This window comes from Polypterus senegalus, chromosome 12 (assembly GCF_016835505.1).
Source record: "Polypterus senegalus isolate Bchr_013 chromosome 12, ASM1683550v1, whole genome shotgun sequence".
NCBI classification, from domain to species: Eukaryota; Metazoa; Chordata; class Cladistia; order Polypteriformes; family Polypteridae; genus Polypterus; species Polypterus senegalus.
In genome coordinates, this window is record NC_053165.1 from 22,468,861 (window position 1) to 22,496,536 (window position 27,676).

General features: G+C 39.7%; 1 protein-coding gene across 3 annotated transcripts in view; it reads right to left on the reverse strand.

The window, feature by feature from the left end:
* Positions 1-27,676, reverse strand: part of LOC120541257 (plexin-A1-like) — a 710,643-nt gene that overhangs the window by 307,253 nt on the left and 375,714 nt on the right. For all 3 annotated transcript variants that reach the window (XM_039772729.1, XM_039772730.1, XM_039772728.1), the window contains 3 exons: positions 26,885-27,008; positions 26,443-26,596; positions 23,553-23,652 (listed from right to left, as the gene is read on the reverse strand). In XM_039772729.1, the coding sequence (XP_039628663.1) occupies positions 23,553-23,652; positions 26,443-26,596; positions 26,885-27,008 (378 nt within the window). The remainder of the gene's footprint in view (positions 1-23,552; positions 23,653-26,442; positions 26,597-26,884; positions 27,009-27,676) is intronic.

A 27,676-nucleotide genomic window follows, 5' to 3' on the forward strand; every position in this document is an offset into this window, starting at 1 on the left:
CGCTATGCCATTTAAACATGCATTGTCATTCGAACATTTTTTTTTTTTTTCGATCCTTACTGGAAAAATCAAATGATTTTTTTTTTCTTTGGTTATATTCTTGAATAAAAGTGCATGTGTTTATCTGATATTTGGACTAAAGTCTTCACACATTATACACTTAACATCATTATTAGTATAACATGGAAAGTGTTTCTGTTTTAGCTATGTGTTCAGCAGTTCCTATCATCCTACACTTACACTGATCGTTGTAGACACTGAACACACATGAAATGTTTGTATTCCAAATAACGATATATTATTTACCCAATACAACTCCAGGCACCTCACTCACAGATAAAGAGATGGACTCAGCTAAGGCGGTGAAGGGGATGGGACAGCAGGCTACTTGCTGCTTGTGCTGATCGACGCATTTACAAAACAAAAGACGCTGATGGAGAGGTGCAAAGGAATTTAAGGTAGCCTGTGATTACGAGTTCTTTCGTAGGCTTCAGGGATTCTAGTGTTAATGTGGTCCTCTTACCAATGGCACCCTTCCAGGCGGCCTGCTGAAATGCACTAGATGTCTGCAATGGAAAAGCTGCCATTCCTGTTCCTGTGCATCTTCTTACAAGCAGGTCAACACCCTTTGGCTCTTTCTTATATACGAGGCAGTAATACTTCATACTTTATATTGTCTTTGTCTCACACATTTTCAATTTGATTTAACAGAAAGAGCTGTTCTTCCCACACATGGAGTACAGCAGAACAGTGAAAATGGAGTCAGGTGTAATATCATTTTGTGGGGACAGTCAAGTCAGACTCTTAAAGGGAATTTGCACATGACTTCCTTTCAGCTCCGCATCTCTTTAAACAAATTTAGAATGAACACAGCTGATTTGAAATACGTGAAATGGCGCTCGAGAGTTTCTTATACGAGCCAATGGCAGGCCCCCCAAACCTTAGCTGTATAACAATGCTGCACTGGTGCAGCATTCAAACAAAGAGTTGGAGTTTATTAGCTTTAAGGATTATTCATTAGCACATTATCATCATAAAAAGGAAAATATCAAATAAAATTAATTTCCTTTATGCTCTGTGGCTTTTAAAGGCTACTAGCAAAGATTTCTTTCTAGTACAGCAGCTGGAGCAGACAAGGCAGCCAGCTGTACGCTAATTTGAAAATTCAGTATGGACAGATCAATCGCATGGGGGAAATCTAAATTGGGAGTGGAAGGAGATGAAAAAAAAGACAGCAAAGCGCAGCAAGCTAGACAGCCTGCCCATGAACAGAGAGAGCGCGCATGATGAAATATTGTGTGTGGCACTGCCGTTTAATGGCTGCAGAGGCAGCTGGGAACATCAGGAACAGCTAAGGGTGGGAGGGAACTGGGGGCTACATTGTCCATCTACCTGAGCGAGTGGAAAGCTGTAAACAGGCACAGGCCTAATTTAGCCAACAGCTGAGGCCCAAGCCAAGTTTGTCTGATCATCTAACACTTCAAAGACCTCGCTCAGAATTGAAAGAGAGTACAGCAGGACTCTCAACTAAAAAAAAAACACAAAGCACATTCTGCCAGCCATGTGGCCTCAGGGGGCACCTTTACCGGCCATTCGCCCAAGAACCCGTCCACCACACAAAAGCCCAACATACAAACACACAGTTATCTGCTGCAAGTGGCTGCTCCATAATGCACAAGCCAAGGACGACACTGGGACGCTTATCTGAACAAACCAGCCAATCAATGGACCTCAGGCTCTCTTCATCTCACAGACGACTGGACCAATGAATCAGTGGTGGCATGGCAGGCCGGCCACAGGCAGGTCACTCAAACAGCGTCTGCTGCATTGAACACACAAAGGCATAAAGGCATTTGCTTGTGGGGATTGCCAAGACAGTGAGATTAAAGTAAGATGTGGGTAAAAAATAAAGTGGTAGCTCTATGGCAAATTACAGATTATTTTTTTGGATTCTCTAGATTATGAAGAGCATAAAGGGAGGTGTACCATGGCTGGGAATTAAACACGAACAATCTAGAAAAACAGTTGGGGTACATCCTGGGTGACCCTGCTTTGTAAAACCAAAAAGACAGCTAAAAGGGCCAAAACAACAAACAAACAATCGGCTTTCTGTGGTGGGAATCTAAGAATGTCAGCACTCATCTGTCCTTTCCTTTAATGCCAAAGAGAAGAAAGATCTGTGCAAAGTGTTCTAAATTAACTCCTAATATGAAATACTAAATCATTAATTCCATACGTAGAATCCTGAGATGCACCTCAAATACACATTTGGAAGCCATGACAGCCTTGAGTCTCTGCGCACAGGTCTCTCTATATGATCTTTGTCATTTATCTCCATTCTTCTTGTCAAAACTGCAGGTCACATGGGGATTGTGAGTGAACAGCCTTTTTCAAGTCCAGTCTCGTTTCTCAATTGGAGTCTGACTCGGCCACTCAAGGACAATCAAATTGCTGTTTTTAAGCCATTCTAGTGTAGCTTTAGCTTTACTCTTGAGGTGGTTGTTTTGGTGGAAAACAAATCTTCACCCAAGGTGCAGGTTTCTTGTAGACAGCATCAGGTTTTTCACCTTCAGGATTTCCTTGTATTTTGCCGCATTAGCTGAACTGCCTCAACCAGACTACATGAGACTAAATCGCCAAGCAGCCGTACACCATGCACTTCAGAATGGGTAATCAATCCACTTGAAGCTAAGCATGTTTGGGCCCGGCCAGTACTTGGATGAGAGACCATCTATAAAACGCTTGAGTTGCAGCTGGAAGAGGTGTTAGTGAAGCCAACAGTGGGCGCTTACCCTGTGGTCTATGTCAGGACCAACGCCACTAGAGAAGTGATACTGTGGTGTAAAAATGGAGCTGTCCTTCAGATGAGGTATAAAACTGAGGTCCTGACTCTCTGGGGTCATTAAACATGCATGGGTATCCTTTGTAAAGAACATGGCGTTTACTGATGTCCAGGCTGAATTGCCCTCCATGGCCTGGTCATTCTGGCCCCCTAATCATCCCCGGTCTCTAATAGTCTCTCTCTTTCACCCTTTAACCACCTAATAGCTAATGTGTGGTGAGCACCCTGCCACAAAAATGGCCGTCATTGCATCATCCAGGTGGATGCAACACATTGGTGGTGGTTTAAGTGGCTCCCCCATCTTTAAGTGAAAGTGCTTTGAATATTGAGAAAAGCGTTATATAAATGTAAAAATAATTATTATTACTATATGTGCAATTTGAACACAACTTTTTGCGCTCACAAGAATTACTTATGAACACTTTGAAATCTCTTCATTTATTTTTTTTTGTCCTGGCCTGACTCACCAATATGAGAAAACTCCCCGATATGATATACTGTTCGACTCCCCTGTAGACTTTCAAAAAATGCATTTTCAGCCCATTTTTGAACCACATTTTTCCGAGGATACTACATGACACCCATATGATAAAGAGTAAACCAATAGGTGTGTTCAGCAAAAAGGATTAGAATGACTTGGAAGTTGAGCAGGCCACGTCCACCAACCCCAGGGGTTCACCCCCTAATGAGAAATGAGAAATGAGGGGTCAAGGTTACAAAAAGTTCGCAAAACTTATAGGGATCAGTAACATAGACATGTGGCCTTTCATTTATGTAATTTCGAGGTTGCTGATCGCGAATCTACAGTATATTATATATATATATATATAAAGCCAAATACCACTGACTCACTCATCACGAAATCTCCCGAACCATGAGGACTTGGGACTTGAAATTTGGAATGTAGGTTACCCTTGGCTCACAGGTGCTCACTAAGAAACAGTTTTAAAAATTTTGTAGTCCAAGCGCGTTCTGTCTGTATGTCTGTTCACTTTATGTCGGTCCACTTTTCACAAGAGAATTACTTAACGGATTTAGATCTGGTCGTTTTCTATAATTTGCTTGAATATTCCAGTTGATTTTGTGACTTATGTACCATAGTTCACTTGCGGTGCCGATGTATTTATGCAAATCCAAGAGAGCGGCTGTGGGCCGAGAGCGGGGGCGCGGGGCCTTCCTCATTCACTCGCCAGCCTCTGTTTGAGCTAGTCTACATCTCGCCACGTGTTGGAGTGCATCTTGCTTCCACTTAGCTGGTGATACCTGTTTGTTCAACAGACATTATCATCTACAGATTGTTAAGGAGTAACGTTTGACGTTTTTGAGAGAGAGATTAGAGCTATTTGTGTTTTAGAGGGTAGCTGCCGATTGCCAGAGATACCACGGCCATGTGCTTTTGTCCCCATGCAGGGAACGCTTTCCTGTCAGAGCTGAACACGATCAAATACAGTGCCAATATCTATTGATTTTTCAAGTGTGTCCTGTTTCACTATTATGTGGGCAAAGCCACGGGGTACAGCTAATATAACAATATTTTTGATATTTGATTCTTTACTGGTGGTCCTAGCGCTCTTACAGCCACTCCCAGAAGGCTGACAAATTTCAAACATAAGCATGTGGGGTACCGTTTTAGACCATTTCAAGGTCATTCTTTACAAATATGAAGTTATTTTTGGCTTTTGATTCTTTACTAAGGGTCTAGCCCTCTATAGAGCTCTAATAGAGGGTGAAAAGTGACAAACTTCTACTACAATTAAGATTATTAGAGACTTTAAACATATAAACTAATGCACATATTTTAAAATTTTCAATATCTGAAACAACTAGTAATGTTTATTATGTACTTCTACTTCATGAAGTAAATCTTATGAACATCCACAATTAAGGCGGCTTACGCTAATTCAGGCTTTTCTTTTTTATTGAGTTCATTTCTGTTTCTAAAGAATCTAACGAAAGAACTTACAAAGGTCGCTTTGAATTACCCAGCTATATTATATCTGGACTGGGTAACTGCTGCTGGAGAGCTGAGGCCAAATGCTGCTGTAGCTCACAAGCCAATAAAAACAAACTGCAATTCATCTAGTCGGCAAAAACAAAATTATGATTCAAGATAAACACGTTCTCAATAATGCAAATTTTAACAATGGCACCCACTACTATGAACAAAATGAAGACACAACCAACAAGAAGCAATTGAGCTCCTCGTCATTACTTATTGACGTTTTTTGTGTGAGCACGAGATTTTGCGGTCACAATTAATTTCTATGTAGGAGGCCCTAACCGTTTTCTTCACTAAGGAGTCATTCTACTGAATGAATAAGGGTGTTTTTTCAAAGCATAAAAAAATTGAAATTAATCTTATATTAGAATTTGTATTGTTCCCAACTTGAAAAAAAAAACCCCACAAACTCTTCAGTACTGAGACATTATTTCTTTCCAGCCTCATATGCATTCATATATTAAAATGCATTCCTTATTATGAGGCTGCTCGAGTTTTTCTTGCGCACGCTTGTTGTATCTGATGGCAAATGAAAAAGGCTGCTGTCATTTCATAGGCCAACACCCCCATGGAGGAGATTCCATCAGCGATGTCTTTCTTCTGAACTTGGCAGAGAGCTGCCTGGCAACAAAGAAAAGTGCTCATCGAGGTCAGAGTTCATCTGTCGGCAAACAGTGACAACAGGGCACTAATGCTGACCCTGCTGAATTTACAGTAATGACCCACTTGCAATGAGTAATTTGCTTCAAATGCAGAATTAAATGCCTCTATGAAACACAGCGTGGCTTTGGATTAATAGTTTTATGAATAGTTCTGTCTTTACCAGAGCTTCTGCCATAATGACAGACCACAAGTTACAAATAGGCCTTAGCAGCTTTTCAGAAAGCCACTAGGTTATGTGGCCTATATATATATACATATATATATACGTAAACCAAACAGGCACCATCTTACCTTCTGAACCAGTCACCATATCTGCACTGGCACATCGACTCTTGTAAGTATCTCACTATCATTTCTTATTACATCTAGACATTCTCTGTATAGTCTCTGTGTTGTATAATAAGTGGCTGAAGAAAATAAACACTGAGTGATGTACAGGGAGGCCTGGTGGTGAAGCGGTTAGTGCCGTTTCCTTACTCCTGCAGAGTCCTGAGGTCGAGATCCTGAGTCTACTTGTGTGGACTTCACATTTATTCTCCAGTTAGTCTGGTCTTCCAACCTTATCTCAAAAAAAAAAATGTAGTTTAGATTTACTGGGCACTGGGAGTGTGTCTGGGTATGTGTGAGAGTGTGCCATGTGACGGGCTGCTACCACCACCAGTGTAGCTTGGATTGGATCCCACTTTCTGTAACATTGATCTGCAAGAGCAAAATGGAAAACTGGATGGCTTCGTAAGGAGTTTTTTTATAAAACATACTGCATAAAATATACACAAAAATAAATTATAAAGTACATTTTGACAACGCACACTATACTACATATGAAAAATACCGTATCACGATACTTCACAGCCATCTGTGATGCTGGAAGGAATGTAGACACTCTAGTCTTCTAAGACAGTACATCCTAACAGTAACCATTTCAGTACTTTTATGTTAGACAGAATACCCGGTAGGGCTGAGTGGTCTTTTAGCCTTGGAACCCCTTGTGGTGTCAACCTCTGTCTGGAGATCTTATAATTCAAGCCTAAGTTGGACCAGTAGCAAGAAACAACTTTCCAGTGCAAAATAGTTGACAGTGTTTATTAATAGCAAAAAATTAAAATGCAACTCTCCAATAAAATTGGGCCCATAGAATCATGTCTTCAAAAGTGTAAAATAAATAATGTTTTAAAACAAAACCCATCCTTGATGTATTCCCTTTTTTTCTCAGTACACCAGAACAGATCCCTCACGTGAAGTCGTTAGCATCGCGTTCTGCCACATCCGTCAGTACCTGCAGACCGTTCACTCAGCACAGAGAGATTATAAAATACTCCGACCCTCCGATGAAGAATTCTGTAACCTTTTCCAATTTTGCCCTTTGCTCATCGATGCCGCAACGCTCAGGATTCTGTCCTGCACACTGTTCCCTTTTCAGCACCAATTCTCCACCATTATCTTTTGCTCTCTTAAAGTAGTCCAGCAAATTTGAACTTGGCTGCACCATGGAACTCTTCCATAGCCACTGCACCTGCTCCCCCAGTGTTGTATCAGCAAGCAGACTCGTGTTAAAAAGGAGCCAGGAGAATAGATGAACAACAGATGTAGGGGTAGAACACAGACATCGAGAAAACCGAAGTGTCAAAACCAAAACAAGAAGCAAAAATATCGGGAGAGGTCTCCCCCTAGACTTTCTCTTGTACGCAGATATTTGAGGAGTAAACCGCAAGACAATGATTATATTTTTATATTATGTACGTTAAAGAACCATCAACAACAAATCAAATCAAATTAAAAATATACTGAACAATAATTATAAAAGTAAAGTTGAATAAATCGGACCCTGCAGCTGCATGAATAAAAGGTAAAATACCATCCATCCAGCCAAAAAGTTGGTAGAAATCTACGTTTTGTACCTAATACTTGTATGCAAAATTTGGTTGACCTGAGTGAAAGCGTACTCAAGTTAACACGTTTACACACACACAGACAAACACACAGACATAATTCCAAAAATTGTATTTTAAGACTCAGGGAGGTCTAAAACGTTGAGATTCATCAGAACCTCAAAATGGAAATTTAGGAGGATTTCAATCCTTTACTATACTTTGTATATGAGAAAGTCAGAGAGGTCTAAAATATCGAGATTTATCGAAATCTCGACATCGAATCATTGGATAATTACAATACTTTCCTTATACTTCGTATATGAAAAAGTAAAAATCAGATCATATAAATGTAACTAAAGTCAGAAAACCGGAGATCAAAGAAATCGACAACATTTTAAGCCCATTGTTACAACTACCTGTGAGACATGACCTCGGGGGGTGGGGGGGGACACCTCCTAGTGACGAGGAAGCTTCCTAGACAAAGCATTACAATATGGCAGACAGAAACGGAAGAAAACCAAAATATATAACCAGTAGGGCCAATGCTGTCTGTCCTGACTCTCTCAGATGATCTACATGACAAACTATTCCTTTTTGTCTATTGTCTCTTTCGTTGTTTTTTTTCTTTTGTTTTTCTTCCTTCATACCCCGTCTTCTTTATTCTGTGACAACCCTAGCTGATGCTATTTAATAACTGCATCGCTCCCATCGTAATTAAGTAATTCAAGCGATCACCTGCACTCATGAGCAAGCCACCTCTGGGTGCACTAAAACAACTAAAATGAAAAAAATAACGTAAGCCATTAAAACGCCATATGACACGACCTGTCACACTCCTGCAGATTTTTTTGTCCCCAACATCTCAACAGCTGGAGTTTCATATTTTTCTGTCCTCCCTGGCCATCCGCCCATAGCATCAGACTTATTGTTATAATCATTAGATACCTACAATGAATTTTAACCATATTTAAGGACCCTGACATTTCTTTTTTTGTATTCTATACTTCACAAATTTGTATTTATTTTTTTATTCCATTGCATTTAATTAATTACAAGATATTTTTTTCTTAACATCTTGTGAAGTACATTGAGCTACACATTTTTGGGAAAATGTGTTAGAGAAATAAACGTTATTTATAAAATGAAAAATGAACAAATAACTTTGTAAGGAGATTTATGAGAGTATTCTATGCCACGTGGTATATAAAACACACAACAGAGGCAGAGATTGTGATGTAAATCCCATGTAAAATAAAGACGGCATGGTGGCGAAGTGATTAACACGGCTACCTCACAGCTCCCAGAGACAAAGGTCAAGTCCCTTCTGGTAACTCTTTTTAAACAGGCATTTTGTTCCACATGCATAAGATATAAAGGTTAGGTTAACTGGCAACTCATGGGACTGATGGGACTGGCACTGGCCCTTCCCTCACAGCCAATCTCAAGATGCTCTCTGAAATGGACAAAGTGGTTTTAAAAATAGATGGATATATACAGACTGCACAATGGTGTTTTTCCTTGCTATTGCAATAAAGACACCATAAAAATTATTGTTTAACTTTTGAATGTAACATGGATTTGAGGAAAAATGGAAAAATATTGTCAATGAATACTCGTGTGATTGTGTCTATGCAGGCAACTTAATACAAAAGAAAAAAAAAAAGCAGCTTTCTGGCAAAAGCAGTTCTAAAAGTAATTGAACCACCTAGCCAATAAAGACCAGACAATCATTCTACCAATCGCTCCCCCTCCATACACCCTCCTACAGTATGCAATAAAAAAGGGCTTTGTTCACAGTTTGTCAACAGCACACTGTACACAATGCCAGCCATAAGAAAATTAAGAACATTTCTCAAAAATGCCTGATGTAAGGCTCCCTGTGTAAAAAACACAGCATAACTGAGTCTCCACAGGTATCCAGGCCTTGCTCAATCCACATCTTCTGTGACTAGATAGCCATCTGTCACTGACCCATGGGGGACCAGGCAATAAAAGCACAAGGATGGAGGAGTTAGCAAGGTGCATGAGGGGCTTGGAGAACCGGACAGCCCAGGCAGTCTTAGATGAAAGGTGCTAGTCATCATTACGGTTCCTCTGACAATTTAAGTGTAAGGAATAAGTACAGAAGATGGAAAGTCAGCCAGTGGATTATGTTATATTGGAAGTAGTAAACTTTAGAGAATGAATTATATATTAGGTGATGGGTGAGGTATGTTTTAAAAGGTGATTACAAAGATTACAGATAATAAAATACCGGGGCCGAAGTACTGAATATTTTAAAATTGCTCTAACACTATATTATACAGTATATATATATATATATACACACACACACACACACACACACACACACACATATATATGGAAGAGAAGGTCTGTGATATGGTTTGCATATTTGCAGCTACATATAAATACATATATACATATACATACACATATACACATATATACATATAAATACATATATATAGTACATATACATGTATATATATATATATATATACATATACATACACATACTGTATGTATATATATATATATATATATATATATATACACACACACACTCACCTAAAGGATTATTAGGAACACCTGTTCAATTTCTCATTAATGCAATTATCTAATCAACCAATCACATGGCAGTTGCTTCAATGCATTTAGGGGTGTGGTCCTGGTCAAGACAATCTCCTGAACTCCAAACTGAATGTCAGAATGGGAAAGAAAGGTGATTTAAGCAATTTTGAGCGTGGCATGGTTGTTGGTGCCAGACGGGCCGGTCTGAGTATTTCACAATCTGCTCAGTTACTGGGATTTTCACGCCCAACCATTTCTAGGGTTTACAAAGAATGGTGTGAAAAGGGAAAAACATCCAGTATGCGGCAGTCCTGTGGGTTAAAATGCCTTGTTGGTGCTAGAGGTCAGAGGAGAATGGGCCGACTGATTCAAGCTGATAGAAGAGCAACTTTGACTGAAATAACCACTCGTTACAACCGAGGTATGCAGCAAAGCATTTGTGAAGCCACAACACGCACAACCTTGAGGCGGATGGGCTACAACAGCAGAAGACCCCACCGGGTACCACTCATCTCCACTACAAATAGGAAAAAGAGGCTACAATTTGCACGAGCTCACCAAAATTGGACAGTTGAAGACTGGAAAAATGTTGCCTGGTCTGATAAGTGTCGATTTCTGTTGAGACATTCAAATGGTAGAGTCAGAATTTGGCGTAAACAGAATGAGAACATGGATCCATCATGCCTTGTTACCACTGTGCAGGCTGGTGGTAGTGGTGTAATGGTGTGGGGGATGTTTTCTTGGCACACTTTAGGCCCCTTAGTGCCAATTGGGCATCGTTTAAATGCCACGGGCTACCTGGGCATTGTTTCTGACCATGTCCATCCCTTCATGACCACCATGTACCCATCCTCTGATGGATACTTCCAGCAGGATAATGCACCATGTCACAAAGCTCGAATCATTTCAAATTGGTTTCTTGAACATGACAATGAGTTCACTGCACTAAAATGGCCCCCACAGTCACCAGATCTCAATCAATAGAGCATCTTTGGGATGTGGTGGAACGGGAGCTTCGTGCCCTGGATGTGCATCCCACAAATCTCCATCAACTGCAAGATGCTATCCTATCAATATGGGCCAACATTTCTAAAGAATGCTTTCAGCACCTTGTTGAATCAATGCCACGTAGAATTAAGGCAGTTCTGAAGGCGAAAGGGGGTCAAACACCGTATTAGTATGGTGTTCCTAATAATCCTTTAGGTGAGTGTATGTATGTATATATATATATATATATATATATATATATATATATAAAATTTTATATATGCAGAGTACCGGGGAATGAAGAGCCTCCCAAATCTTCCAGAAATCTGCTCTGTGAAACGCTCACATATAGTTGATGTGAAGCCATACGTTACCCAGACCTCCAATTTTTTTCTATTAAATCGTTTGGGTGGTGAAGTGCTGCTGTCCACCTATCAGCTCTATCCGCCCTGAAAGATTTTCTTGGACAACACAAAATGCTGAAAAGCTATGCCATATTTTGTCCAGTAAAAATAAAGATTTGGAGGAGAGGCAGTCACCCATCTGTCTTTCTGTCCAATTGAGGCTGTATATATAGTATGCTATAAAGCCACACTAGGTTAAAAAAATTCAATTTTCCAAAATATCTGGCTGTCATAGCACCCTCCATCTGTTCAACATGTCCACAGAGCAAAATGCTTTTTGCGCAGACATTTGAAGAAGCACAAAAACAATTTAAAATCAAAAACATTTAGGATGGACCTGCAAGTCCATGAGGTTGGCTCACCATACACAGGAGTATGTATTCTAATAATCAGCATGTGCTATAAGAATAAAACTTGTAACACTGTGGTTTTGATATTTTATACAAAATAACAAAAATGTTAGGATAGGAACATGAAATAATAGTAGATTCAGAACTATTACAACGTTACAATAATATCTATGTTACTGCTTATTAAATGAGTGAAACATCCCTAACTGGGAAAAGAAAAAAAAAATCAATTAATTTTACTTGGAAAACTTTCTGTCATGTGTTCAGCCTTCAGGCGGCCTGCATCTACAGTTCAGGTTCTGACATGCGAGTCAGCCATCTTGCTTCCAAGAGACACAGTGGCCAGTTTCTACTTATGGTCAAGCAGCATGAAACAAGATGTGACAGGCGGAGAAGGCAGACGGAGAGCGAGCTGCCATTCCTTCAAGCAAAACGAAATCCAACCTGCAAATGTGGACCTGTGCTATTTCAGTACATGATTGGCTGAAGGGGGAATGGGAATCCAAAGAAGATGCCATATTGTGGAAGTAGAGGTGATGGGTATGAATGCAGCCTGCAACGGGTGTGACGTAGGCCATGTTAACACTCACAATGTCATGGAATGGTCACAATGTCACATCGTGGGGCGCATATAATTTAATTGATTCAAACAATTTATGAAACTTGATTAGGATGTTGGGGACTTAAAAATATATAAAAGACAACAACATTGTATGATCCAAGTAGCTATTCTATTAATTGATTGAATGAATTAATTTAAGTGTGCCCCACATTTTTATTTAGTCACATATAACCAAAAATATATTTTTTGCTTTTTAGTGCATTTATAACTAAAGTAAATAAAATTGTTTTACTTAAAAAAAATTATATATATATTTTATTTTTTACTTTATAGGTTTTGAGTATTTTGCTAATTATTTTTCTTTAATCATTTTTTATGAGCGGGAAGCTTCTTTATAAGTATTACATAATATATTTTCATTGCAGAATTATTTGAATACTAAAAAGAATTATATTTTGGTCTCTATTTTTCTGTTCAGGCTCTTATGGGATTAGCTCTCAGTCGCTGGGAGAAAAAAAAAAATCAACGACAAAACAGCAAGTTTACGGCAACACTTCCTCACTGCGATCATCCCGGCTACTCCTTCACAAGAGTAAGCAAGTAAAGTCGGCTCACATATTTACCCACTCCTCTCACTGAAGAGGCAAGTGGGGGCAGTTCGATGCGTCTCTCACTTGTACGCTCCTATATCTCACTATATTCTCTCCGTTATTGTTGTGTGCGCATTGATTGGAATCGCATAACCATTGATTACGGCTAAATTTGTAATCCCATCAGTTTTGATGGATTATTGTATTGTCAACGATACTGAACATGTATGCAAAATTTGAAGAAATTCACTTTGCCAAAAGTGAGTTTAAAATCAGTTGCAAGATTTGACCCACACAAACAGACAGACAGAGGAGTCAAGTTGTAGTGGTGTTACTGGGGATTGAAACTTCAACTCCCAGCAGTTCCTGCAGTGGCTATTATTGGTTATCTTCTGAGGGAGCAGAGGCTGCTGGGTACAAGGAGGCTAGCGCGACATTTAAAAGTATTTTGTGTTTCGTGTCTAAAGTTCCTGTCTGTCTACCTTCTGTTGTGATACCTGTGCTTTCTCTCTTTTGTCCTGGATCGTTTCTGGGTCGGGGTTTGGGTTGTCTACTGTCTGCATGGTACGTAAGGACTGTATGTGGATTTATGGCCATCCTGTTAAAGAAAGGGAGCGCTCCTGAACCATCCATTCATCTACACCATTTCAGGAACTACCGGTAGGACTATCTTTACATTCCCCTTCAACGTGCAGATCTCTGGACTATTTACCTTCATGTTTGCATTACATCAGTAGCCGTTTTTTCATGGACTTTATAGTGAGTGTTTATTGTTGTGGTTTGTTTTCGTGTTTATTGTAACATCGCCGTAAATGGACTGAGGTGGGATCGTTATTTTCATTTATTATTAATACATTCTTTATTTGCTGTTTTATTACCGGTGGCTTTTTGTCTTTGCTTGTGAGTGCGTGAGGTTCGGGCCAAGGCTGTGTGCATCTCTAGAATCTCCACTAAAAAAATAAACAAATCTCCATCTCTTCGACGGTGTGAATCTTAGTGGAACTGGACTGCTACAAAGTTAAATAAAATCATTTAATAATAATTTATAAAAAAAAAAAAGTGCTGCCAAAGAACCCACCCCAATGGACACAATCCAAGGCTCAAAAGATGAGGACACTGTTTAAAAAGAGCGTCCAAGGAATTTGGTAATATGGACATATTTTGGCTATTTAAAGTCAGATAAGAAGCAGAGTAGCGTGCACTGCAAATTGTGTCAAAAGAATATTCTCGCAAAGACAGGTAACACCATTAATCTTTTGTACCATCTGCAGCAAAGCCATCCTTTAGTGCACACACAACGCAGACTTCACAGGCCCCCAAGCAGATCTTCATAAGGACTTGTAATTTATGATGTGTCTGACAGGTGAACCAACAAAAACACCCTACTCAGTCTTTGTTACATTCATCTGTGAAAGCATCCATCTCAAAGACCGAAATCCTTGAGATTCCTTATTCACCAGTTGATTCGTCAGACCAAGTTTTATATGAAAAGGAGACAAAAATATCTTTGTTGGGCCAACACATATGTCACACCTTTCTTCCCCTATGGGGTGGCCAGTTCCGTCCATTATAATGAAACACAGCTGTCTCATGCTCAGATTACGCAAGTCCTTGATATACCTGAGCTACATTCCTGGCAGTGTTGTGCATGAACTAGTTCAGAAGAGTTCGCTCTTTAAACAGGCTCATTTTTCGAACTTAACGTAACGTATTTGCAAGTGAAGAACTTGAACGTGAGCTAGTTCAGTTTTAGGTGACATTCTGGATCTGGTTTAGGTCCAGATTAAACGTTTTGCCTTACCTTGTAATGTAAGGGTGAAGCCAAATCTGAAAACGGTATTCAGATAAGCACAAATATTGGATTTTTACAAATATTTATTTCTTATGAATTTTTTACCATTTATTTGTATTCGGAAAAAATAATGTAAAATCAAATAGGCCCTGTCTGTGTCTGCCTGCCTGTGTCCCCCTCTGACACGAGCATGCGGTGAAACTCCGCTTTCGTTTTTTGGAAAACGTTGGACTTCGCGAGGCCACTTTATATTTTTCCCCGTTGGACATGCAATATGTGACACGGATTTTGACCGGAAGTATAATAAGTTAGTTCACCTACACGCTGGTTCCACAGTCAATTTCACAGGTAATTTATATTTATACTTGCATCTATTTAATTTCTTTTTTGACCAGGAGGATATTAGCATATATGGTTATATGTGTTAGTTGCTGGGTATAACTCAACAAAGTGTATTTAAATAAAAAAAGTCTTCATAATTGTTGTATTTTATTCAAGAACACTGTAATAGCCTAATTTAAGACATGCAAAACTGAAAAAAATAAATTCATGGGTTATTTATTCTCACTTTTTAAAAATTACAAAATGAACTGAACATGAACTAGTTCAATTCATTTTAAACTGTGTGAACTGAACTTCTTGCACAACACTGATTCCTGGTAGCAACGCCCCTGCTTTTAGACCACCACAGATGGTCGAGTTGTAGTTGTTGTACTGTATATATATATATATATATATATATATATATATATATATATATATATATATATATACATAAAAATAGGAAATGTTTCTCCTTTGACTGGATCTCTCCTATTTAATGCTCAAGGAGGGTCTTCTTCAACTGCCTGCTCATCGATTGCACCACTCTACATGATTTCCATGTGGTTGACATCAGATTGCTCTTGAGTTCTGCATTTCTTAATTCTAGTATCTGGGTCTTTATTTTTTTGGCACTGTATGTGGTAATTAAAAACAGACTTTGGTTCAATTCCAAGCTCTGGAGCTGAAACCCATTAAAGCCTTACTCCTTAAAAGCATTTCTCAAGTTAAAAATATGTTAATGCAGACGATTGGTCTACAACAAACAGTATTCCTGTCTCGATTTTTTTTTTCTTCCTTTCCTAGAAATTCAGAAAAAAAAGAAGCTTGCAAAATCCAATTAAAATCAATGCATTAATTATTCACACAGGGATTTTAAAGTGTTTGGCACTTTCTATCCAGGCTGTTATTAGGCCCTAAAATGATTTCCCCATTACAATTTAGCTGCTTTTTTTGTGCTTAATGGGACAGTGGTTAACTTGGCAAAGATGTAAGGTACAGTAATTGGAAGGGTTATTACTATGCAAATATATGCATTTCTTTAATAGGAAGAAAAAAAAAAATAGGAGAACAGATACCCACTCAGTTCCATCACATCTGCAGAACGATAAACCTCTCTTCTGAATCATGGCAGGATAAAATGGCGGGATGTCAAGGCACAGGGCCGTGCTGAGTGCTCCTAAACCTTTCGACAAGAACTGGCACTGCAGTCTGTGTTTGGACGTTGCTCTAATAGGCCCAGACAGGTAAGCCCCATGAGGAAAGCATGCAGTTGATTAAACTGGGGGCATTACATATATCACAATCTATGGAGAAAGCTCTTTACCTGCCTATAGCTGCAGATGGAGGTGCCAGGCCAGGTCTGACAAAGCTGCAAAGTGATTGTGACACTAAACCAAGATCAAAGTCACGAGGGGAAGGAATGAAAAATTCTAAGACCACCGTCACAAGATGACACAGGCGGCGATCTCGTTCCACTTCTACTGCTATAGAGAATGGGTTTTTACTCCGACTGAGCTGTTGATTGCTGGATTTAAATTTTAAACAGAAGAGTAATTTGTGTTTTATGACGTTAAGCGCAACCTTTCTAGTGGTGAAACAACAACCATGAATCAAGAACATCTAATCGACCTGTTAGGATTGATAGTATTGATGACTTTTTTAAGCTTTATCCTGAATGAATTCTGGACAAAAATATACAAATTATCTGGTCTTTTGAACTCAGGGGACTGTGATTCTAAAGTGAGATGTCAGGTTTAATGCACTTTTGAGGAACTTATTAGCGTTTTGCTACAACACCATTTTGTTTTTCCTTAGGTGCTGCCATTTTGTAAATTTCTGTCATCATATTGCAAATCCAGGTTCAGAGGTCAGTTTCACGAGAATGATATATATGCATTTGCCATGCAAAAGTTTGTTCTAAAGTTGAGCACTTTCTATAAATGCAAAAAAATACCTTGCCTGTTCTGGCACTTCCAATCATTTTTTGAGGAACATTGTTTTTAAACTTTTCAATAATTTTCTCAGGCATTTGTTGACAAACTGGAGATCCTCTGCCCATCTTTGCTCCTCAAAGACTGAGCCTTTTGCGGAGACTCCAAATCCTGTATGAAATCACATCATTATTTTACCTCATTACTAGCCCTCATTTGGTACCCATCTCGACTTTTTTTTTTGGAATGTATTGCTGGCTTGAAATGCATGAATGGATGTACAGTAATCCCTCCTCGATTGCGGGGGTTGCGTTCCAGAACCCCTTGCGATAGATGAAAATCCACGAAGTAGAAACCATATGTTTGTATGGTTATTTTTATATATTTTAAGCCCTTATAAACTCTCCCACCCTGTTAACATTATTAGAGCCCTCTAGACATGAAATAACACCCTTTAGTCAAACGTTTAAACTGTGCTCCATGACAAGACAGAGATGACAGTTCTTTCTCACAATTAAAAGAATGCAAACATATCTTCCTCTTCAAAGAATGCGTGTCAGGAGCAGAGAATGTCAGAGAGAGAGAGAGAGAAAAGCAAACAATCAAAAAATCAATACGTGCTTTTGGGCCTTTAAGTATGCCGAAGCACCGCGATAAAGCAGCATTTTTTAGAGGAGCCTCTGTATCCTCTAGGCAAACAGCCTCTGTGCAAACAGCCCCTCTGCTGAGACAGAGAAAAGCAAACAATCAAGCACAGCCCGGGAAACATATTGTATATCATTGAGGAGTTTTATTTAATACGTATTACATGCTCTGATTGGTTAGCTTCTAAGCCATCTGCCAATAGCGTCCCTTGTATGAAATCAACTGGGCAAACAAACTGAGGAACCATGTACCATAAATTAAAAGACCCACTGTCCGCAGAAATTCACGAACCAGCGAAAAATTCGTGATATATATTTAGATATGCTTACATTTAAAATCCGCGATGGAGTGAAGCCGCGAAAGTTGAAGTGCGATATAGCGAGGGATCACTGTATCGTATATGCTCATGTATAAGTCGGGCCTTGAAATCCAAAAAATCGATCATAAAATCAGACCTCGATTTATGGGCCCGTTCAAAAATCTGACACGTAATTTTTTTTTTTTTTTTACATCTTCTTGCCTCCTTCAATCTTGCATCAGTTTCTCAGATGCATGGAATTTTGTTGCAGCAGCCTAGTTACCAATTTCTTTTGCTACTTCAACAACGTTTAATTTAAAACCAGCTTCATATTCTCTTTTCTCTTCTGATTGAACACTCCATCGTAGATAAGGGATGCTCTTACGATAAAGGTATATGAGGGTGTGAAATGCAAAAAACACAAATCAGTGCAAACGTTGCTTCGGAATAGTTCGGGTATCACCGTGTGGTCACGTAGGCACAATAGAGAGAGAGAGAGAGAGAAAGAGGTTAGGAGCACACGCTGATACAGCGCATTGCCACACCCACATAGAAATAAAAGGCAGTGTGCTCAGTGGTTACTCTCTCAGGCGGGCGTTAGCATATCATAATCTCTTGGACTAATAGCATGAGTTTTTCGCATTCGACTTGTACGACCGACATTATAAAATACCACAAATTATACAGTGAAATCCCGACATCCACGGGAGAACTTATCTGCAAGTATATATGGTACGTTAACAAATGAAATGAAGATGACCAGAGAAAACATGAAATATCTTTGATTCATATTGTCTGCAATGAATTAAAAGGCACAGTAAATTTAAGAATAACTCCGTTTTATGTTTTTTTTTTCTTTTCATTGCCATTTTCCATTCTGTCCCAACTTTTTCTAATTTGGGGTTGTACTTCAGTGAATCTGCTTGGCAGATATTGATATGATTGCAAGAACATTTCTTAATCTGAATGAGTTTTGTGACTCTGTAGCAGTTAGCGGTGTCATATATGCACATCAGAGAAACAACTTCCAGGCTCATCACAGGTGTGCAATACCCTGTTGGGGCGAGAGAGAGCGCTATTGCCAACAGCCTTGTCTTTTCTCTCCTCTGCAGCAGTGAGAAGACGACTCCTGAGGGAAAGTAACCCTGAATTTCAGCAGGACGACTATAAAAGTCTGATGCCTCCTGATGTCAGTGTCTCATTTGGACCCGAACTTGGTGGAAGGACGAAGCATCCTATGACTGACCAAATCTTAAGAGTGTGAGACATGTCCGGACACCACCAGACTGAGACCACATCTTTATCAAAAGGCACACATTTATTTAGCACAAATGCCACACTCCCGCACAGCACACTGTGCTCCCAGCACCAATCACCCCTACTTCAGGCCTGTCTCTCACTGTTCGTGGGCCGCCTTTCCTCTCTCCACAGGAGCTTTGTCCTGCTCCCACTCCTGACTCTAGCTCCCTGATTGTAGGGAGGCTGCCCCTTTTATTTCCATTTGGATGTGCTCCAGGTGCCTGATGACGTCCATCTGGCAGCACTTCCTGGTGTGGCGGAAGTGCAGTTCTTGCACCCGGAAGCACTACGGGCGTCCCTGGAAGGATCTTCCTCCATCTTCCCAGGTGTGGCAGAAGTGAACGTTTCCCAGGTTCCATGAGGCTCGGGGCGCCCCCTGGCAGTGGCCATGGTCCCCAACAGACTTGAGCCTCCTTACTTCTCTCCAGATCCAGGATGATTGCTCCCTCGTGGCCCGGAGGACGAATATGCCACCTCCCGGTCCTTCCAGGCATCCTGGCTGGGTCTGCACCCCAGCCTTCTGTGACAAGAGCCAAACCCTTCTACAAAGCTGGAAAGACTGTTTTATGCTATTTCCATTTTGCTCCTTTGATCAATGATTTCGAAATATAATTTTGGTGAATTAAAACAGGGAACCCAGTTAGCACCTCAACACTTTTGGGGCTAACCCTGCAATGTTTCATCCATTCATAGTAGCTATGAGGGTGGACACAAAAATAATGACAATTTTTTTCTGGAAACACGTTAGTTCTGACGTTTGACGCTAGGTGCATGTATTAGACTGCCCGGTGCATCATTTGGCCAATCAGCGCCCTTGAAATGCTCAAGTGATTGCACGATGCAGTACGGAGACACTCCTGCCCACACAGCATTGAGTGTGCGGACGTTTCTCACGAAAAACGGGATGACAAAGGTTTCCCACCTCCCACCACCACTTCCTCAACCTTGCACCCTTCGATTTTTTTCTCATTTCCAAGAATGGAGAGGGACCTTAAAGAAAAGCATTTTCAGGATGAAGAGGAGGTCATGAAGCAAACGATGGAGGCACTGAAGGCTATCACTTTGCAAGGGTTTCAGAATAGTTTTAAACAATGGAAAAAGCAGTGGGACAAGTGTATTGTCCCTGAGGGAGAGTATTTTGAGGGTGATTACATTTTGAAAATGTTCTGAGAAATATACCTTTTTTTTTTTAATTCTCATTATTTTTGAGTCCCCCCTCGTATATTCTATCCACATTGGTCCTTTCTGAGTGAGAGTTTGGGTGTTGGTGTGCAGCAGACTTGGCCCTGCAGTATACTGGGCCTTTGTAGAATGCCGTTCTAGGACAGGTGCTGGCTACTCAGGACCCTGAATTACATTAAGCAGGTTTGAGAGCTCCATGTTATATTAATTCAAGAAATCAGACTATATGAGAGGAAGAGAGTGTGTGAAAGAGAGAAAAACAGACAGACTACTTACCTTCAAACACATCACAACCTGCGACACTCTGCCAGGGAGATGCAAGACTAAATGTGATCCGACTATCTCTACAACACCCTGCTCTACACAAGATCACAGTGAAGATCCACTTGACTGCCTGGCACCCCCCTCCATATTTCATAAGTGTGCAACCCCACGATCTACTGAGACAAACACAATCTTACATCCCATCTGAAAATCCTGGGCATTGGTGCTAATCCATAAAGAGAAACGCTGGAGGCAAAAAGCACCAACCACATACTGTACACTCTCAAACGTTAGGTATAAGATTTCAAAGGCAATAAATGATACAATTTAATTTTTAAAGAGCGCCTGGGTCCTCAGTGAAATCTCGGCTAATTAAATGCAACATCACTATGCAATAATCTCCAAATGATAAGAAAAGTAATTTCCAATTTAAAATCTTTTGAAATATCTCTGCATGTCATCTGTGGAATTACACTGCAGTTTCAAGGATTCTTGCTTAGACTTGTAAATAGCAGACTTAAAGATTATTATCTCTCATTCCCCCTGCTCTTCGATTGGTTTGAACTTTTGGACTAAGATGTATTTTTATACAAATACATAAATATACATTAGCATAAACATAGTTGTTACACGATATATTTTAAAATAGAGATAAAACCAAACTGGTTCTAACAGCATAGCACTAACTACAGAAGTCATACAAAATTCCCATCTCAGCTCTACAGATTCACTGTATTGGTCTTTTGTTCAATTTATCTTCACAGTACACACATAAACACAAACCTACAGTGGATTCAGAAAGGAATCAGACCCCTTCAATTACTTGTGTTATAGATTTCATTTTAAACGGATATGTTGTTGCTCATTAAATGCTCATTAAATTACAATTCAGTATCTTCTAATGACGAAGTGGAAACAACCAACCAACCGACCATTATCCAACCCGTTAAAACATGTCTTTGAAAAGTAAATGGGGTGGGGTCCTGGCTGGCAAAGCAACATTTCTTCTTGACTCCTGTCGTACCCTTGACTGACATCAGTAGATATACTGTACACATGCATACATATTATCCACCTTAATAAAAGCATAAGAGTCTACCCATTTGGTTACTTTGTCTCCGTCATTCATAAAAGATGGGGCATCACAAACATTTTACGTAATGAAATGCATTGCATTTCTCATTCCAACAGATGGCACATCACAAAAATTAACACTGCTTTTACGAATCTCATACCAAATGGCATATAACAGAGACATATGCATATTGCATGGTGTACTACAAACGTTAACGCTGAGGTCTAAGTTGATTACTTAAATTTTAACCCATCATGATTGACAGCACAGCAAATATAGTGATACCTTGGTATACGTCTGCTTTGGAATACGTCCTGTTTGGACATGAAAAATTTTGCTTGGTATACAACCTTTGTTTAGAATATGACTCGTGTGCTACCCTCGTTTACCTCTCTCTCGATACAAAGCCACGACTGCCCACGAGCGTCAGTACAGCAGTTGCTAGCATTCAGTGAACAACCCACGTACTACCTGTTGTATATGATTGTTCAATGATGCTTTTGTCCATTGCTTTATATTCGATGTTGATTGCTATGGTCTGCGTCTTTTGAGACGTATGACTGCCGAAGGGAGGAGTGTAGTTTAGAAGGCACGCTGTATGGACAGTTGGTTAAACATGGTTCAAAATAAACAATTATTCTGAGTGTGTTGCTACTTCAGTCTAGAGAACACTACACTACCCTTGTTTATCTCTCTCGAGACAAAGCCACGATTACTCACGAGCATCAGTACGCTAGTTGCTAGCATTCAGTGAACAACCCGCGTGCTACCTGTTGTATATAATTGTTAAATAATGCTTTTGTCCATTGCTTTATGTTCGATGTTGATTGCTATGGTCTGCGTCTTTTGAGACGTATGACTGCCGAAGGGAGGAGTGTAGTTTAGAAGGCACGCTGTATGGAGAGTTGGTTAAACATAGGACAAAATAAACAATTATTCTGAGTGTGTCGCTACTTCAGTCTAGAGAACACTACACTACCCTTGTTTATCTCTCTCGAGACAAAGCCACGATTGCCCACCAGCAAAAGTACGCTAGTTGCTAGCATTCAGTCAACAACCCACGCTATAACTCACTGTGAATTTTCACATGATTTTGTGTTTTTTTACGTAAATTTGAATTGATTGTTGAAAAGTATGAAGGTGGCATTCGTATCCGGGACTTGGCTGCTGCATACCGTATGCCGAGAACGACGGTATCTACGATTGTGAAAAACAAAGACGTTATTAAAAAGTAAAGTGAGGTTAAATTTTCATTTATTTCATCTAATTGCTTTTGTATTTATGTACAGTATTTTAGTATTAAGCAGTGTTTAAATTATTTTATACAACCCCATCAATGTATAATATGCCAATAACAAAAGAATTTTTTTTCATGGGAACGGATTAATCATTTTCCCATTATTTTTTATGGAAACAATTCATTTGGTATATGTACTATTTGGTATAAGTCAAAGGGTTTGGAACGGATTAAGGACGTATACCGAGGTACCACTGTATACTATAAGTAGCTATGTAAGCCCGTGCTGTAAAATGTCCGTGGCCCCTAAAAACCATGGATTCTGGCACTTCAATCAATCAATCAGTCAATCGCATTGGTTATGCACTAGCAGCTAAGTGAGCTTTTCTCTCCTCTGAGGTTTCATTTTGCCAATGTGCTTGCCTCGCTTGTGTACTAGCAGCTAATCGAGTTTCTCTTTTCTCGGCGGTTTCACTTTGGTGACAGAGTTGCTTTCTTTGAGCTTCATGCTGTAGCCTCGCATGTCCGGGCCGGACAGAAAGACACTCACACACACTTCCACCCATAGACGTTTATATATAAGATAGGCCTCAGGTCCTCCAGTCCTGTAAGTAAATGGCAGCTTCATACACACTCAAAAGGCTGTAATAAAGGGATACTTACGACTGGTGAACGCTGCAGTTGTAAAATACAAAGTCAACGCTGGCAAACTTCTTCCCAGTTTCCTTGGATTTTAGATATAGCTTCACAATACGCTTGTCCCCTAATGGAAAATTAAAGAAGAAAAAAAACAGTGTAAAAGAGAAAGCGTCTATTCTTTGTGTCATCTAATTATACAAACAATCTTTTAGTTGCAGCTTTTCATGCAAACATAATTATTCAATTGTCAGCAGTTAAGGACCTTCCAACCCTTCTAACAACTCTCAGTTTCCTTGGGTATTACGTTATTTCCCTTTAAAACCAAGTAAGGGACTATAGTCGTTCATCAGTCATTGTGCTTAAAATGCAATGAAAATGAAACAAAACCCCAAATTTCCTTTTCCCATCCAAGGAGAATTAAAACATACATACTTGCATAAAAATGATGTCATTTCCTAATAGGCCCATTGTCTGCTCTTTTGAGTTGTTTCTGTACATCATGGGCTGCGATTCTGTGAGCTGTGACTGCGTGACACAGATTGACTGTTAGCCCTCCATGAGCCATCTAGACATGCCAGACAGTGTAGCAGGTATGATCACCCCGGCAGCACTGAGTGAACTGGCTTGAGATTCTAAGGTACTGCAGCCTGGATGCTGTAGTTTTGAAAGTCTTTTAGAACTTTAGAATGCAAGCTTTTTGTTTTCATGTGTAAAGTTCTTTAAACATTGCTTTGCCAAGCCAGTGTTCAGCACTTATCTGTACACAAGCCATTTGAGGTAACTCAAAAGGAGTACATACTAGACTGTTACACTTATGGAGCCCAAGTTGATGGGACAGATAAGCATTGGCTTAGTCCACAAAAATAACACAAAACAAAATTCTGAAAACAGGAATTTTGAAACACCAAATTATAGTAAGGCTGCCAGGCTGTTTTAAGGCACAGCCACTTTGTTCTAGTTGTGATTCCAAGCAGGGACGCTAAATGCAAAACTGATCATTGGGTAAGCAAAAACCAAACTTAATTAAAAACAATTTTTTTTTGGACAACAAATACAGTTTGGCACAAGAAATGTTCATTGGGAACTTCTGATGACCTTCCACACTAGTAATAAATAAGGACCACTAGAGTTGGCGCAACCCATTAAGTGAAGTGGGTTAGCGAGAAAATAAATCTATACTAATAAAAGGCAAAGCCCTCACTGACTGACTGACTGACCGACTCATCACTAATTCTCCAACTTCCCGTGTAGGTAGAAGGCTGAAATTTGGCAGGCTCATTCCTTACAGCTTACTTACAAAAGTTAGGCAGGTTTCATTTTGAAATTCTACGCATAACGGTCATAACTGGAACCTACTTAGGAACATATATACGGCCATAGCCTGCAGCTCGGTCGCCGTGTGAGGCGGAGTTGCGTCCCTCATCGCCACGCCTCCTATGTAATTGAGTGCCTGCCCATATAAGGCCGTCCGTCAGCAGCAATCCAATAGAAACACACTGCCGCTAAATATTCGCAGGTGAAGGACTGTGCTTATGCAAACGAACATGAGATGGTCAGGGATAGAATAGTGTTTGGCACAAATTCAGCGAAAGTGTGAGAGAAACTTTTAAGTACCGGGTCTTAGCTAACATTAAATAAAGCCGTGGACATCGCAAGATCGCACGAGAGAGCACAAGCACAGCTGAGCACCTTCGATGCATGTACTCCGAGCGGCTCATGTATACTGACTGTGAATGCAGTATGCAGGCAACAAGCAAGAGCTCCGAAGAGCACTGAACAAAAAACACATTACACAATTGAGAAGGCAGAAAAAGAATATGAAGCGAGTGACGCATACAAGCATATTCATAAGTGCAGCTACTGGAAACAAAGCACGTGTAAACCGTAAGTTTAAATTAAGTTTATAGACACGCTGCCGCTGGCGTTTGTCATGCCTACGACGAATACGATATTCGCGAGATACAAGTTTAATGAGAAGACACGGGGCATAAACGAGACTTTGGATCACTTTGTAACGGAGTTAAAATTGCTGGTGAAGGACTGTGCTTATGCAAATGAAGATAAGATGGTCAGGGATAGAATAGTGTTTGGCACAAACTCAGCAAAAGTGCGACAGAAACTTTTAAGTGCTGGGTCTGAGCTAACATTAAATAATTGCTGGTGAAGGACTGTGCTTATGCAAACAAATAGAAAGCAAATGTTACATTATTTTTAAAATGTTTCCTTTTCTTTTTCATAACTTCTTTAACACAATTCTTCTCCGCTGCAAAGCGCGGGTATTTTGCTAGTAATAAATAAAATAACAAACAAAGCAGTTATAGCAATCACCACCAAACGTTTAGAACTTTCCAGTGGTACCATGGGAGGAACTCTGGTCATCCACAGAGTTAGGGCTTTAGGCCAAAAGGAGAATGCAATGGAAAGTTCTGTAGCTAATGAACTTTAGTGGAGGTGGGTTTAACATTTTTAAGTTAGTGTTCACTAAAGGAAAAGAGATTTGTGATAACCATGCAAAAGAAACAAACACAATGTATTGAGACATTCTCAGACCAGAATGTAAGCGCATCTGTTTTACTTAACAAGCACACTGATAAGAAAGAGCAAGCTTGTCAGCAGGCTACCGGCAGTGGCTGCTCTCTTTCCTGCTCACGTTTATTCAGGATATTTGAAACGCCAGCTGAACACAGCCACCTCCTCCCCTTCCCTTAGCATCCTGTGACTGATGCTTATTTTCCAATGGGTGACACGACATGAAATGTTTGTGGTCAATATGGATGTCCTTATGCACAGTCAGTTTGTTGTTTGTGCTGTAATATTAAATACTCTATCCAATACTTATCACAGAAGCCCTAATAGTTATACTGTACATACTATTTAAGAAAAGAGTGTCCCAGATCATACTTCACACCCTTACCCTGTCCCCTTGTAATAGGGATGACATCCTTAGCAGATGGAGACAAGCAGTAGATAAAAGGCCCTTCAATCTGTCCCTCAGTCTCTGTGAAATCTTCAAAAGTGCAGTTGACACCAGCGGTGAGATCGGGAACATTGCGTGCCTGAAGAACAAGCTGTCCACATATATTTTGGGGGGGAAATCAAGAAAAAAAAAATCAAATATTCATTCATAGCTTAAACGTGAAAAGAGACAAACACATCGCTAAACTCGACAACTCATATGTTATATGGTATATTCTTCATCAGGAAAGAGAATCGAAAATACAAGAGTGGGTTATAGGATCAACTTTAAAATCCATAAAGACTAGGAGGTATTTTTTTCAACAATTTTACTCAAGCAACTTAAAAAAAAAAAAAAAAAAAAATTGCAAGAGGCAAACTAAACTTTTTGTGGTGCTCACCTGGACCTCCGACATGGTTACGGAGATGTTCTTGGGCTGGATGCCGAGTTCGACGCATTGGCGCAGGTCAGAAGCAAAGCGCTGGGGCTCGTCTGCACGATCACACTTGTCTTTGCGGGAACAACTGCAGGAAGAAGAAATGGAGGAAGTCACCAATAAGTGTGGATGAACGGGGAATATTCCTGAACAATGCAATGCTACACAACAGCATGAAAGCTGTTTTACTCCAATCAGCACACAGATAAATGGTAAATACTGTTTACAAACCTATGTCTTAATAGTCTCTAAAAAGTCCCAAATAGTTACCACATTATAAGTCTTTGGCACTTACATTTTTCTCTAAATAGAAGCTTCTTATTTATAATTTCTTAAAAAGTATAAAAATATAATTCATCTCCATCTCCCCAAACACCCAACACAAACAGGCTCAGACACAAGCATAAAAGTAGAAAGAGTTTTTATTGTGGCAAACTCTTCTTGGTAGTGCAGGTAGAAGAAATGGATAAAGTCATCAAAAAGAGTTGATGAACAGTTAATATTCAATAACAATTCATTGTTACACAACAGCATGAGAGCTATTTTATTCCAATCAGCACACAGATAAATGGTAAATTCTGTTTACAACCCTATGTCTTAATAGTCTCTAAAAAGTCCCAAATAGTTACCATATTATAAGTCTTTGGCACTCACATTTTTCTCTAAATAGACGCTTCTTATTCATAATTTCTTAAAAAGTATAAATATATAATCCATCTCCATATCCCCAAATGACCAACACAAACAGGTTCAGAA